The sequence below is a fragment of the Bicyclus anynana genome, chromosome 1 (genome assembly GCF_947172395.1).
Source record: "Bicyclus anynana chromosome 1, ilBicAnyn1.1, whole genome shotgun sequence".
In the NCBI taxonomy this organism is placed as follows: Eukaryota; Metazoa; Arthropoda; class Insecta; order Lepidoptera; family Nymphalidae; genus Bicyclus; species Bicyclus anynana.
In genome coordinates this window covers 6487161-6502441 of record NC_069083.1, presented here as the reverse complement: position 1 = coordinate 6502441, position 15281 = coordinate 6487161, and the positions used below count along the sequence as shown (strand labels likewise).

Below are 15281 nucleotides of genomic sequence, written 5' to 3'. Positions count from 1 at the left end.
GTGCGCCAAAAGCAGGTGAGGTTGGCAGTTGCGTTGGGGTGACTTATTGGTACCTACTAACTACTGTGTTGTGTTTTTGTGTATAGGGTGTAAGGGGTAGGCCCTTACACCCTATATACAAAAATACAACACACCTTTTTATAATATTAATACACAAGTAGGTATAGATAAGTAATTATAAACGAACGTGATATAATCTGCATTTTAATGTTCCCGTAGGAATACGGTCATAAAATATAGCCTATAGCACTCGGGGATAGTGTAGCTTCCCAACAGTGAAAAGAATTTTCAAATCGATTCAATAGTTTCAGAGCCTATTCAATGCAAACAAACAAACAATCAAGTCTCTCCAAAACTCTCCAAACAGTCAAATCTTTCCTCTTTTTAATACTAGTATAGATTAGTATAATATACTTAGATCTAGTCGTAATTATCTTATCTTGCTTGCGCGACGTCATCAGTGTGGAAATTCCTGATCCACGACATTATTGAAAACCTTCTTTAGATTGATTAGATTGTTATTTGCTCGATGACACGGAAATACGTAACAAATATGAGTGGCTTATGCCGGAGGGAGAACGTGATGGAATTCGTTCTGTATCTCATATTATTGACTGCCTCGTTGGATCGTGGTTAGTTAGCTCCGGTGTTTATCCGTGATTGGCTCTTCTCGGATCAAGGTGCGTTTGGAACTCGCGTAACTTTATTATCACTATTATAACATAATACCAACGTTATATACTATTATACATGTTACGTGCCTACAAAATTACCGCAAAAAGTAATCCGAATTTAACTAGTCCGATGAGCGCACACATGCACAATTTTGTGTTTATTTACATTGTATCTTTGCATTACATAACCTGATGTTTCACAAGTGTTTGTAAACAGTACGTAGAAGACGTACGATGATGAAACCGGAGGAACATACTTAATGTAGGTACTTGTGGAACATACTTTTGCGACTCCATTAATCACAAGCTACTTATGGAACATGGTGCTGCTTCTAAACGTCACATAAAACAACATATTGTATGCTGTACCATTACTAAGTATACGGGATCTGTGTTACGTACGCTGCACCCGTAGTAGTAAATTGCAAGCTACTTACGTACGTAGCTCATTTACGTAGCTTAATTTTCTCAGTGAAAACTAACTCTTTTAATTAAAATAAATTTTGACTTTGACATAGCTTATGTGGCTTCGGGCCTGGGAGTCCTGGATCGGGCTATGAAGTACCTACAAACTTTCTCTGTTCCAAGATTTATAGTAGAAATTCAAGCTCATACTTGGAAAGTATAGAGCCGTGATAGCTCAGTGGATATGACCTCTGCCTCCGATTCCGGAGGGTGTGGGTTCGAATCCGGTCCGGGGCATGCACCTCCAACTTTTCAGTTGTGTGATTTTAAGAAATTAAATATTACGTGTCTCAATCGGTGAAGGAAAACATCGTGAGGAAACCTGCATACCAGAGAATTATCTTAATTCTCGCGTGTGTGAAGTCTGCCAATCCGCATTGGGCCAGCGGACTATTGGCCTAACCTCTCTCATTCTGAGAGGAGACTCGAGCTCAGCAGTGAGCCGAATATGGGTTGACGACGACTTGGAAAGTTGGAGATGTTTACACCCCATGCTACGGGGAGCACGTAAGCCGACATTATTTTAACATCTACGAGTATGAGAGAGTCATGAGACGGCTGTCGCAGTAGGCAGTGAGAGGGCCCTACTTTCTACATCCAAGCAGTAGGTTCGATTCCCATAACTGGAAAATACTTGTGTAATGAGCCTGGGTGATTTGTAGAGTTTCGATTATTACTTGTAGCATCTAAGTATCAATAAAACTGCCATCTTTACATTAAGTATTATTTAATCGGAATTAAAATTAATTAAAATTGTCTTTGTTTCATTGAACTCATCGTAAGGAAAAGGCAAATCGCTGATTCATAATATTACAGTCAATCCATACTAATTATTATAAAGCTGAAGAGTTTGTTTGTTTGTTTGTTCGTTTGTTTAATTGAACGCGCTAATCTCCAGGAACTACTGGTACGATTTGAAAAATTCTTTCAGTGTATATATATTCCTACGGAAACGGGAACCACGCGGGTGAAACCGCGCTTCGTCAGCTAATAATATATAAAATATCAGGGTTTATAAAATTAAAAACGCCATATCAAATTTTTTTAGGCTTATAATTATATTTTGACGTGATGATTATTTCCCTAGAATTATTATATGTAGTCAGACTTCAGTAATTTTAAAAAGGCCAACTGCTTCCTGTTGTTAACGCATAAATTCCGCTTCTGTAAATTAAAATAATAATAATAATATCTACTCAATGGAATGGATCCCAGAATATGAGAATGAATATGAAAACAGGTGACAGATTTTTTTTGTTCATAAATAATTAATTACATGATTACAATTACGTGTTTTTTCTAAACTCGTAGATAAACTATAAGGCAGCCCGCAGACCTGCAATAATATTGTGCAATACATTTTATTTTACAATAAGATTGAACGGCGATTTGAATCCAAACGATCAAATATATTGCACAGCAATACGAACAATGCAATATTTTATCAATTGGAGGTGTCTTGAGCTCCTTCCGGTAGTTAGATCTAAAAGAATTACATTTTCATCGTCGTCTTTTTTTGCCTGTGTAAACATTTATTGGTTTTGGATAGCAGTGTTACGTAGACAACATTTTTCTACTTATCACGGTTTTGATATTCTTTGCTATTGACATTCCACAGAGACGGCAGTTCTCGTTGCAATTGCATACCTACATTAAAAGATAAACTCTATCTACCATATAACATATCTACAGACTTTAAGGCCCCTTAAGAAATATCAATTTCAATCAAACGACAATCCATGTTAAACTCGCTCAAACTTTCAGTCTTAACTCAATAATATTGCACAATACGTAATATTGCGCTATATAATTGATCGTTTACAGGCCGCCTTACACTAATTTGTAATTTTGACATTTGGAGATATTAATAATATCTCCAAATGTCAAGACATAGGGCTTAATTTCAAAGGATGATAAAAAAAGGATGATAAAGAGCCGATGGACGTTGGGGTCCCAAAGTGCTGGAATGGCGACCCCGCACTAGTAAGCGCAGTGTTGGCCGACCACCAACCAGGTGGACTGACGACATCAAGCGAGTCGCAGGGATTCGCTGGATGCAGGTGGCTCAGTATCGTGATGTTTGGAAGTCCTTACAAAAGGCCTATGTCCTGCAGTGGACGTCCATCGGCTGATATGATGATGATGATGATGATGAGATTACGCAAGCATTTCTAGTTTCGGAATTGTAAAATTTTGGTAAAAAATAGTACGCACCCATTCTTATCTAATATTCCGTTTCCCATGTTAAATTCATCGCCACTGCATGTATTTTGCAAAGCTTGTAAGAGACCGGTGCATCGTCTTGCAACAAAACGATCTGTACGAACACTAGAAGCGAAGAAGAAGAAAGAACGAGCGTGACTGCAGGCACTGTCATAACAGCCTGGCTGTGAACGTCCTCCATTCGGATAAAAGGCCGTATGACCAATGGGTTCTGTTATACCACGCGTCATTGCATTTGTGTGAATAACCTCAACGTAACGGCCAGCCGCAGTGTTCAGGGCATGAGAGTTACCACTCCAACCTGGGCCGGCAGGGTCTAGACCTGCAAGTGACGTTTACGTAAGAACATGCGAATCACGGTCACAGTTTTGATTATCACGCAATCAATGTATGGAATAGTAACAAATACGTAAGATTAGTATCTAAAATGACTATGTATAGTCATTATAGATAAGAATTCCTAGTAATTAATTACAAATTAATTCGAAAATATTCAAGGTCTTTAACGTTCATATTAATTTCACGATATTGTTTGAAAATAAATCCAGAAAATAAGAATTGTTGTTTGTTTCTCTGATTGTGCAAGTGCCGTAGGCTCCTTAATGGGACCTCAGCATCACCAGGGGTTTGGGCGAGCGCAGAAGCATCCCCTAATGGGACCCAAAGATAAGAATGGCGAATGTGAAACTCACCAGTGACTCGTATAGGTCGACCTCCAAGAAGACGTCCAGTTGTACCTATTATATGAGCCCCAAAACTGTAGCCAATCAAATGCAATGTATCCCAGTTTCCACCGGCGTTGTTGAGGAACCATTGCAAAAAGTGTCCAAGGGCCCGACCAGTTGCTGGAATCCTTAAAGCAACATCAACATAATCTCCACTGGCAGCCACTCTCCAGTCAACGACAATTACATTGACGTCATATGTTTCCAAATACGCGGACGTTACTACTGTGTTTGATTGAGCATGACCGTTCCTGTTCCATCCGTGTACTATAACTTTCAAAGGCTTACTAGCATCGTAGTTCGAATTCAAGATAGAATTCACGTCTCCTTCGATAATCATTTGAGGTGTTATGGGATTTCTCCTAGAATATAAATTAAAATTTTCAACATTGTAAATTCTACTGGCACTAAAATCAGCTATTAAAATCTTAAAACAGACCTGGTAAACAGCCAGTATTCGTTTACTATCAACTCATTATTACCAACAATAGTATTCAGATCGATTTGATTCATTTCCGCCACCAGGTTTGTTGCGACAGAAGCATCAAGAATCTCATCTCCCATATAACTTTCAGTATGGAATTTTATTGGTGTCGCGATAACGTGGTCGTAGTATACTGAAAAATAATTGCTATTATAAATACTTAATACTTACTTATGTTTGTTTGATATTTGGAACATATAGTGCATGTTTTTGAGACCTGGTTTGGGTCACAAAAAGGTTGGCTAAGTATGAATAATAATAGGCCAGGATCCGGAGAAGATTTTTACAATCATTGGTCACGCTAACTTTCCACGAGTAGCTTCATCTTGATAAGACGTTCAAAGCTTTTTATTTACGAAATTCTTGGTAGCTACTACTTATTAAAAAGAAATAAAATTTTCTGAAAATAGAACCAGAAAATCGAACCATGATATTTGTAGATAGGACATAGGCCTTTTGTAGGGACTTCTAAACATCACGATCCTGAGCCACCTGCATCCAGCGAATTCCTGTGAATCGCTTGATATCGCCAGTCAACCTAGTGAGGGGTCGATCAGCACTGCGCTTTCTAATGCGGTGTCGCCATTCCAGCACCTTGGGACCCCAACATTCATCGGCTCTTCGAACTATGTGAACCGCCCATTGCCACTTCAGCTTCGCGACTCCTTGAACGATGTCAATTACATTGGTTCTGATGCGCTGGTTAATCTCCTCATAATGCTCAGACTCTAAGCCTTCGTATGAGACCCATAGCTAGCGAACTAGTCTCGGAATCATTGATCATCACTGGCAACGCGCACTTATGCTATAAAATTAGCTGGTTGGTAACAATTTTAATAACCTCATTAGTGATACCTGTAACCTTGTTAGATACCAGAGTCGAGAAATTCGTAAATAAATAAATTGAGCGTCACATTAAGATGTAGCTTACGGAAAATTTGCTTGATAGTAATCAATTGTAAAATTAATGTTCCCTGCATCCTGGATTTTATCAGAATAAATCAAATAATTAAAGTACTATTAACAAGTTACGAAAAACTAATACAATAAAAATAATACCACAAAAATACTAACAAGTAATAAAAAATATAAAGTACTTCATCTTATTAATATCTTCTAAAGTTTCGTTTATTAGTTTTAATATGTTGCTAATTATGATTTTTTGTTAATAATACTTTGATTTTTATAGTGTATCGCCTGATTAATCTATGTAGATTGTAGATATCTAATCATCAAGCGTTTTAGCACCTAATCATGGCATACAATTATAATAATTTATGGGCAGACGTCCGCCAAGTAATGAGTTTTGTCTTTTAAATTTCGACTGAGTTGTCTGATTTTGCAAATTAATAGGGTGAATTTCATATTAATACACTCTTGTAATGTATATACTAAAAATTTAAAAATAAATATTTAAACAGAAAGCGCGGTATTGGTCGACCCCTACCAGGTGGACTGATGACATCAAGCGAGTCGCAGGGATTCGCTGGATGCAGGCGGCACAGGATCGTGATATGTTTGTGTTGAAGACCCTATAAAAGTCCTATGTCCTGAAGTGGACGTCCATCGGCTGATATAAAGTTGATGTAATATTAAAAAAAAAATATATCTGACTTCAGTAAGAGAAATGTAAAAAGCGAAAAATAACATTATAATATTGTGTACCTATGATTTAAATCGTTATTGAATAACCACGTGAAAGAAAAAAGAATGTCTGAGAAACAAAAATCTTAAAATAAGACTAAATTATTATAATGTTATTTAAATATTGATGAATACCTGACTTACAAAGATTGCCGGTAACACTTGTCCGGTTTTTTTTATTCTTTACAAGTTAGCCCTTGACTACAATCTCACCTGATAGCGATAATGCAATCTAATATGGAAGCGGGCTAACTTGTTAGGCGGAGGATGAAAATTAACACCCCTTTCGGTTTCTACACGATCTCTTACCGGAACGCTAAATCGCTTGTCGGTACATATTTGCCGGTAGGGTGGTAACTAGCCACGACCGAAGCCTCCCACCAGCCAAACCTGCACAAATTTAGAAAACCTCAATCGGCCCAGTCGGGGATCGAACCCACGATCTCCATTTTGTAAATCAACCTCACATACAGCTGCACCACGAAGCCCGTCTAAATTTAATATATTTTTTTACCATTTTTTAATTTTAATCAACGTTTAATCATTGATTAAGTCACTTGACAGTTTGATAGCAGCAGGAGAAATTCCGATAAACGCCGATAGATAGCTCTAGGCGACTTTACGAGTATAATTTTGTGTTTATATTTATAGGCTTTTTTGTCGGTTAAAACTTATTTTATTACTAGCGGACGCCTGGGACTTCGTTCTCGTGGAATTTAGTTTTCACAAATCAACAACCATGAATTTTCCGGGATGAAAAGTGTATGTGTTAATCCAGAGTAAAATATATTTTCATTCCAAATTTCACACTAATTGGTGCAGTAATTGCGTTGTTAAAGAGTAACAAACATACAAACAAACATCCATACAAACTTTCGCGTTTATAATATTAGTAGACTTGTTGGTGCATATGAGCTAAGAATATATTTTACACAAAAATATATTCTTAGCTGAGGTAGTCGAAGATTTTGGATTTACCTGAGTTAATCCGAAAAGTCTAAGGGAGGAACCTGTCATGTTGCTGAGTACCTTCAGTAAGAATGAGCACATAATGTAATGGTTCGTCTTTCGGGGTTTCTCAAAGTTATGTTTTTGTTTTTAAACAATGAACGTTTTCAGATGACAGCAAAGCCCTAAACACACCAAACAGAACAATGCAGTTTTCATAAAAATCAGCGGTTAATACTTACCCCGTGTTGGGGTAAATATTAACAATGAAGGGGTAAAAATTAACATTTAGTATGCTGTATTAAAACCTTGATTCAAGAAAAAAATAAAATAAAAACCTACTTTAAATTAAAAAAAAAACGTGTGGCACTCGGGGACTCTCGCTGTAAAGCTATTGCATAGCATTTTTTATCAACTTATGCAATTATAATTATTTGTTTATATAGTATTTCTTTTTCCTTAGAAAAGAATAAAAAAATCGCGTGAAAATTGTCCATCCGTCCATTAGAAGGAGGAAAGGATGATCGGCTGGAGGAAATGCAAAGAATCTATAAGATTTATGTATAAATTATGTTTGCAGGCGTCTGCTAGTAAAACATTAAGTTTAATAACTTGATACATTTAATAAGTAGCCTAATTACATGAAATCCTAAAACATTATCCTTGTATAACATTATCCAGACCAAATTAATAAGGCTTCAAAAATTGGACTAATAGCTTTGAGAAAAGGTAGGTAAGTAGTCTCCACTTACGTTGTTTCGTCTTGGCCACAAATCACTATCGTGCCCCAAATATCATAGAGTAGATTAAGTTGTCACGATTGTGTTAATTAAAACAATATGGAATATTTCAGAACTTTACTACCATCAACATATTGCATACATGAAATAAATAACTTTACATTTTATTTTTGTTAACGATGTCTTCAACAGGTCCTTTTACACGGAATAGGTGTCGTTACTCCTTTAGAAGGGCCAGTTGGATCCAGTTCTCAGACCAAACAAGCCATTGCTGGAAAAAAGAAGGGGTTAAATAAATTTATAGTATATTTAAAGTATAGTGGACCGAGCTGAACTAAACCATGCTGACATCTCTATGATCAGCAATTGTGAGGTTATCCTGTCTTGTATATCTCGGTTCCACTGTCACAAACATTGGAGGGAGACTGGAGGATGTGAAGACGAGATTCGAAGGAGATTATCCTTTTTTTAATACAACTTACCCTCGTTTGTTTAAGTCAGCGTTACCCATGCGGAGCTGAGCACCAGTGCAGTTGCTTAGTTCTGCTTCAGCTAGATTTCTGCATTGTCTTGCAATAAAGTGATTCGTTCGTACAGATGAAGCAAAGAACTGGAAAGCGCGTCCGTGGGCACACGCATTATTAAGACCGCATCCAGGCTGGGGAGTTCTGCCGCCGTTGGGGTAGAAGTCGGCATTGGCAATAGGATTCATGATACCAAGTGCACGACCATCGGTGTGAATAGCCTCGACATAAACTCCATTGTTGCGGTTCAGGGCATTGGCATTGCCGCCCCATTCAGGGCCAGCGGGATCAAGACCTGATGTACAAATTTACATAACATTAATGAATAATTTCTCGTGCTCAATAGTTTCACCCAATAAGTATCTACTATAATGTTACCTGTGATACGCACTACACGATTGCCAACTTGACGCCCAGCATTGCCTACAACGTGAGCACCCAAACTGTGGCCAACAAAGTGAACGCGGTTCCAGTTGCCGCCGCCGGTATTGATGAGCCACTGTATGAAGTTTCCAAGTGTACGTCCGACATCGGGAACTCCCGCAATAGCGGTATAGTATCCTTGGTTGGCAAGACGGGACCAGTCCAGTACAATGACGTTGTGGTCTCCGTTCGCTAAGAAAGCGTCTCTGATGTAATTGTTGACGGGAGAGCCACCATTGTTGTTCCATCCGTGGACGATGACTTTAGTTGCTCTAGCTCCGTTGTAATTGGAGTTATGCACGCTCATAGCATTACCATTGGTGATAATTTGGCGAGCAGTTGGGTTGCGTCTGAAACAAATCTGAGTGTTCAAAACTGCTTTCATGTTGCTATCATCTTAATTTTTTTTTTACAAGAAACCTGTTTAGTTTCGCCACATTGTCCGTCTGTCTGTCCGTTCGTCCGCGGTTTAGCGGAGAGACTATTTCTCTAGAAAATTGTAACTTAGTAACATGAGTTTGTCCATTAAAAATGTGAACAAAGTCGTACAATGAAATCTTGAAAATCTTTACTGGTTGTATGGTTGTTTATGAATACGTGAAAAAATTTACGAGACAGGTCCGACACGCACTTGGTCGGTTTTTCATTTTAAATCCTCGAATCTTTTACAAGCTCTTTATTGTTGTTGCGTCGAATTATACGGACATTATAATATAAAGAACCTGGGTCAGTTTTTCTGATAGGATAGGATAGAAAGTTCATATCTTCTGAACTTCCAAACTAATCAGGGACATTTTGATTATTAATCCAAAACATGTTTTAAACAAAGTTATCACCTCAACTAACAATAAAGAACTCTTACCTGGTAAAGAGCCAGTACGCGTTATCAGCTCCTCTTCTATTTTCCGCGAGAGCCACTTCGTCGACTGGTTCATGCAAGTCTACCAGTTTTGGAACATCATTTTCATCAGGCATCCAGATGTAACGGCTTTCCCCTTCAACATAATGACTGTTGTCTCCTGGTATTAGTGGCAGAGCACTACCAGCGCATACTGAAAAATAAATATTAAATCAACATAACTTTATATGTATACTCCGCTGCAAGTTGATGAGCGACTCATCCTGCAAACGGTCTTTTAGGGTGAAGAAGCGCTGTGAGCTGAAGAACTGAGATTAGGTGTCTCAGTAATCTTAAACGATAAGCGAGGTGGTTACAAAAATTGGTATAATATCAATTATATTTACAATAACTATATCAGAAGAATATTGCAATATAAGAAACTTTTGAAACTCTACACTTAAAAGGTAAAAAATGGGGTCAAGGAATTTCAATATAAAATGTTCATGTTATTTATTTATTTTTGTATTCGTTAAAACACTCGCAAATAAAACAGATGGGGTTGAAATAGGGTTTAAAGTTTTAGTTATAAGAATAGTGTTGGCAACAAATACTATTAAATCAAGAATTTAAACACTATATCGCTTAAAATGAATAGAATGTTTTAAAAATAAATTGCTTATATTTTAAATTAAACTTTTGTAATTGTGTAAATATAAAAAATGATTTTCATAATTTTAACCCTAAGGGGGAATTAAATAGAGGTAAAATTTATTCATTTATTAATTCAAATAATATAATAAAGGGTAAACAGTGCTTAATCGGTGGTTAATGGTGCAGGTTGATGATTTAGTTTATAAATTATTGCTATTTTTTAAATCAAATCTTGTCGTTTACTATTAATTTATTATGAAACACGGCTAAAACTCTTGTGATACAACGTCAGAGTATGTCCAACTAATTTCTAACCCATTCGGGGCCCTTAGTCATGAGCTGGTTCTTGCAACGCGGCACTACTCTAACTCACGACCACGGGCCTGATATGACTAAGGGGCCGGTTTTACTACTAATGCTAAGTTGTACTTAAAAAGTGAATGAAAGTTTACACAGATTTTTCCCGGATAATGTAATGATAATATTTCTAATGTTCCAAGAGTAATTAAATAATTTATTCGGTATAAGTATTCTATTTTATATTATTTCCTATCCTTTTCTGATCCTTTCTAAAATTCCCGTACCTTTAAAATTTCGAGTTTTATAATTAAACAAGCTTTAACAAAGTCCTCGTTTTAAATAACAAAAAAAAAAAAAAGCACTTGATACTGGCTCAATCGCTCGACGCGCGGAGCCATAGAACCAAGAAGAAGAAGAAGAATAATCATGAAAAGGTAAAAAAATAATTAAAAAAAAACTAACATGCCACAGATGCGAGAAGTATTACCAGGACCTTCATGGTTTGTAAATGTTGTGATTTTGAAGCCCAGTGTGAGTATTTATTCAGGTGTTAATCCCGACGTGTGGTCGTTATCACAATTATATTTTTGGCTTGATTAATTAGATTGGCAAAATTCATATTCGTTATTAACTTCACCTAAAGTGACACGTGTATATTTTTTACTGACATCAACGAGATAGAGGTTCATATTCGATAGTAAATTTGATTTTTTTTTTTGGTTCCGTATATTAAAATAGGACTTTTATCAGGATTCGTAATAATAATAGGTACTATAATAGTCAATTTGAACATTAATTTTATACCATAAAGTCCAAGTGTTAGTGAAGAGGTTTCGTGAAGGCAAAACAATTGAGTGACGTTAGGGCAGGGTACGGATAGGGGTAGGGTAAGTTACGGGTAGGGTAGGGGTAGGGTAAGGGTAGAGTAGGAGTAGGGGTAGGGTAAGGGTAGAGTAGGGGTAGGGTTTAGGGGTAGGATTAGTGGTAGGGTAAGGATATGGCACGGGAATGGTTTGGATAGGGTAGGGGTAAGGTAGGGTAGGGGTAGGGTAAGGGTAGGGGTAGGGTAAGGGGAAGGGTAGGGTGGGAGTAGGGTAGGGTAGGGATAGGGAAGAAGTGCACATAAGTAAAATCGAAACTTGACCGGGTCTGCTATTTAATATAATTTGTATTTTTTTTGTCGGAGGGCATTATATTATAATCGATACTGAGGCCCGAAACACTTTTTTGTAATTTTTGTCCGTCTGACAGTGCGTCTTTTTTATTACCGGGCCTCACGCTGAAACTACTGAATGAAATCAAATGAAACTTGGATCGATTTGAAGCCATAACACGAAGAAGAAGAAGAAGAACGGATACTTTGTGTCGTGAAAATAAAATCAAAAAGGGGTAAAATAGGAGTAGAAAGTTTGTATGGAAATTTCTTCAGTTTTCATGGTACATTTGTAAATGTAAAATTAGTGGACTATTTTTTATACTTTAAAAAACTTGCAAAAATATAAATAGAAGGGTGTGAAATAGGGGTTAAAAGTTTACATCGATTTTCACCCGGACGAAGTCGCGGGTGTTGCTAAAATGTATATTAAAGAGGTAAAGTTTGTGAGGTTGTAGGGGACAGTAATCTCTGGATCTACTAAACTAATTCTGAATTTTATATTATCTAATTATAATGATGATTTCACTTTCATTCGTTAATATATTATTATCCTTATCTACTGAGCTTATTTTGATAAAAATAAAATATTAAGTTTGATTGGTTTCGATAAAACGCATAGGGTGACCAATTTACATTTTTTTCGGATTTATCAAAAATTTTAAAGATCTGATTTTTGATAAGCATTTCGGATTAAATTACCAATGTAGGTACTTCTTTAATAATACTTTTTTTTGAATTAAAAATTAAGAATTTTTCATTTGTTTTGTAGAAAAATCTTTGAGTGCAATTAATATATTTATTTCATAAAGATGATGATGATTTAAAAAAATGTATGAAACCGTAGTATACCAGGTTTTTTTAAATTGGTATACAACTTGTTTATCCTTTTTGTAGTAACATGGTTGCTATTATTGAAGATTGTTACTAGGTATGCAAAATCACTTGAAACTTTATTACATTAGAACTTTTATATACAGGGTGATTCGGTCTTTAGTGCGGATATTTTTTTTCGTGGTTCTGTATCATTAATAGAATATAAATCTACAAACAGTTCGATACATTTTATGTAATTTTTTTTTTAATTTATGTCTCTAAAATAACAAAATAATGTACATTTATATATTATAATGTACAATATTATTACTAAACAAGATATATTCAGCTTAAAAGTGATCTGGTGACGTCCTTTAGGTATCAAACGAAAATAAAATAAACGCACAATAGGGTGACCCTAAAATTCTGTTCAAAAGTAAATAACTTTAGCTAACGATAATTTTGTTATTTTTGAGTTAAAAAAAAAAGAAAAAATACGTGATCATTAAATTTTGTTTATGTACAAAATATAAAAATATCCGCACTAAAAAAAATTTCTTCCTGTATGTATACCTCATTACACAAAGGGAGAAGTGGCGAATGCTCGTGAGGCGTATTACATCTGCCTCCAACACGTCCTAAAGACCACGACCGCTCTGTCAAGAGCGCAGCGACAAAGAAGAAAGAAGAAGATACAAATACACTAGTTTTTGTTTTATTTAAGTATACCAAATAGTTATGATTTTACATGTATTCAGAGTTTGCATAAAGTGGCGCGCCTTGCTATATGACTGATCTCCTGCCTTATTAAAAATTTATCTTAATGCCTTTCAAATGACCCTCCCAGATCAGAGCAACTTAGTACGACGGGGATGAGCCACTAAAAAAATCTTGCTATACGTATGGTGATGCAATAGGAACAGTAAGGCCTTGTTGGTTGGATGCAAGGTGCTCCTGGATATCGTCGTTACTCACGTCGTCATGATAGAGTACTCCAAATTATACGTGATGCTATAAGCCTTTCAGTAGCTAGAGCTCGAAAAGGATTGACTACAAATAAAAGACAAATTAACTTCGTCAAAGCAGGTTCAATAACAAAATCATCTAGTAAGCTTTACTCAATCCTAGGTTCTGCACCTGATTGGACTTTATTAATGGATACGTATGAGAAACATTATAAAATCCCAGCGGAAGTCGCTATTCGAGATCTGGACCAGACATTTTCCTTTTGTCCAAACAAACAAAGCGAATAGTACTTGTAGAGCTTACTGTGCTCTATAACTTGCTTAAAGACCTTGGCCTCTCTAGAAGTGCAGCTAGTTCTATATTAGAACGAGTATCCAAAGCAGCTCTAATAGGATCTTACCAAATTTGGATAGGTAGGGAGAACAACACAAGCAGAGAAGGGGAGTGTTGATCGATCGTCAAGGAATTCCTTAACCCTACATCCAGTAGTCACAAGTCCTGGACTTTGCTTGGTGTTTTTCTCTCTACCACGCGATGGACCCGGCACCTGCACGGCGAATCCATGGAATGCTAAGATATTCGTCTCATCGACACCCTCTAACAGTCGCGATATTGTACGTGACGTCATTGTACAACACTTGCCCGGCCGTTCAGGCAATTTTGTATTTACGAACGAATGGCCCTTATATTAATTTACTATTTGAATAATGACTAACCATTAGTTCGTCAGTAGTTAAGGCAGAAGTACGAAATTGCTACCCTTTAGGGTTCTAATAAGAATAATCAAAATTGGACCACTCAGTCGAAAGTTATGCGTGGTTATACTCGTACTTATAAATATACGTGTGGCACTCGGGAACTGCTGCGGTATAGCATTTTTTACCCGACTACGGCGAAGCCAAAAGGAAGGGTAATGATTTTGGCAGTCTATGTATGTATGTTTTTTCCACCGTAGCGCCTACTACTGAACTGATTTTAATAAATAAAGTGTCAAAAGATTCGTAAAAATTCAACTTGAGACATAGGCTATATAAATTTTATAAAAAAAATATATGACGGAATTTAAACCTGATATTCTAACCTCGAAAAAAATTAAATCGAGATAATCACTATGTGTTTGGTATCAAATGAAAGGTCTTGGCGAGCACATTACAAATATGTATGTATATCATATTGTTTAAGTCAAAATGTATATTTAAAATGCGATCATAAAGTTCTCGCGGTCCAGCCATTTCATATCAGAATGCGACGATGTAAGTAATCGTAGGTACTAGTAGATATTTCATGGCTAGGCTCAATCGGGTAACGGAAAAGTATTAAATAAAAAATAAAGTTTAAAAACTATAACCCGACTACGTAAAAATAAATAAAAAGGTCTTTACTGGAATAGAACTTTGGTTTTATTAAGTTTTGCCCCTTAGTTTCACACCACTTATCAAGTTGAGTCGTAAGTCACGTCGAAATGTGTTAACTTGTTGCACGGTTTGGGAGTTAGGTTTATTTTCGTTGAATTGAGAACCTTCTGTTTTTTGTCGATTAAAAAGATACATTTAGTTACAAGGATAAGTTGACGGTACTGGTATGTTGTCGTAATAAATATGTTATTAAAAAAATATACGTATTTTAAGAACTTTATTACCATAAATACTACACACATGCAATAAATTAATTATTTAGTTGGTCCTTTGTTGTGTCGTTACTCCT

At 36.3% G+C, this 15281-nt stretch overlaps 2 protein-coding genes across 2 annotated transcripts; both read right to left on the bottom strand.

The window, feature by feature from the left end:
• Positions 1-2257: 2257 nt before the first annotated feature.
• LOC112052955 (pancreatic lipase-related protein 2-like) lies at positions 2258-4896 on the bottom strand. The gene is made up of 5 exons (XM_052881697.1): positions 4878-4896; positions 4527-4704; positions 4055-4449; positions 3354-3684; positions 2258-2303 (listed from the first exon to the last, which is right to left on the bottom strand). The coding sequence occupies exons 1-5, from the start codon at positions 4894-4896 to the stop codon at positions 2258-2260; spliced, it is 969 nt and encodes a 322-aa protein (XP_052737657.1).
• Positions 4897-8021: 3125 nt separating this feature from the next.
• LOC112052953 (lipase member H-like) lies at positions 8022-9915 on the bottom strand. The gene is made up of 4 exons (XM_052884216.1): positions 9713-9915; positions 8806-9200; positions 8386-8722; positions 8022-8174 (listed from the first exon to the last, which is right to left on the bottom strand). The coding sequence occupies exons 1-4, from the start codon at positions 9823-9825 to the stop codon at positions 8129-8131; spliced, it is 891 nt and encodes a 296-aa protein (XP_052740176.1). The 5' UTR covers positions 9826-9915; the 3' UTR covers positions 8022-8128.
• Between the last annotated feature and the right edge of the window lie 5366 nt (positions 9916-15281).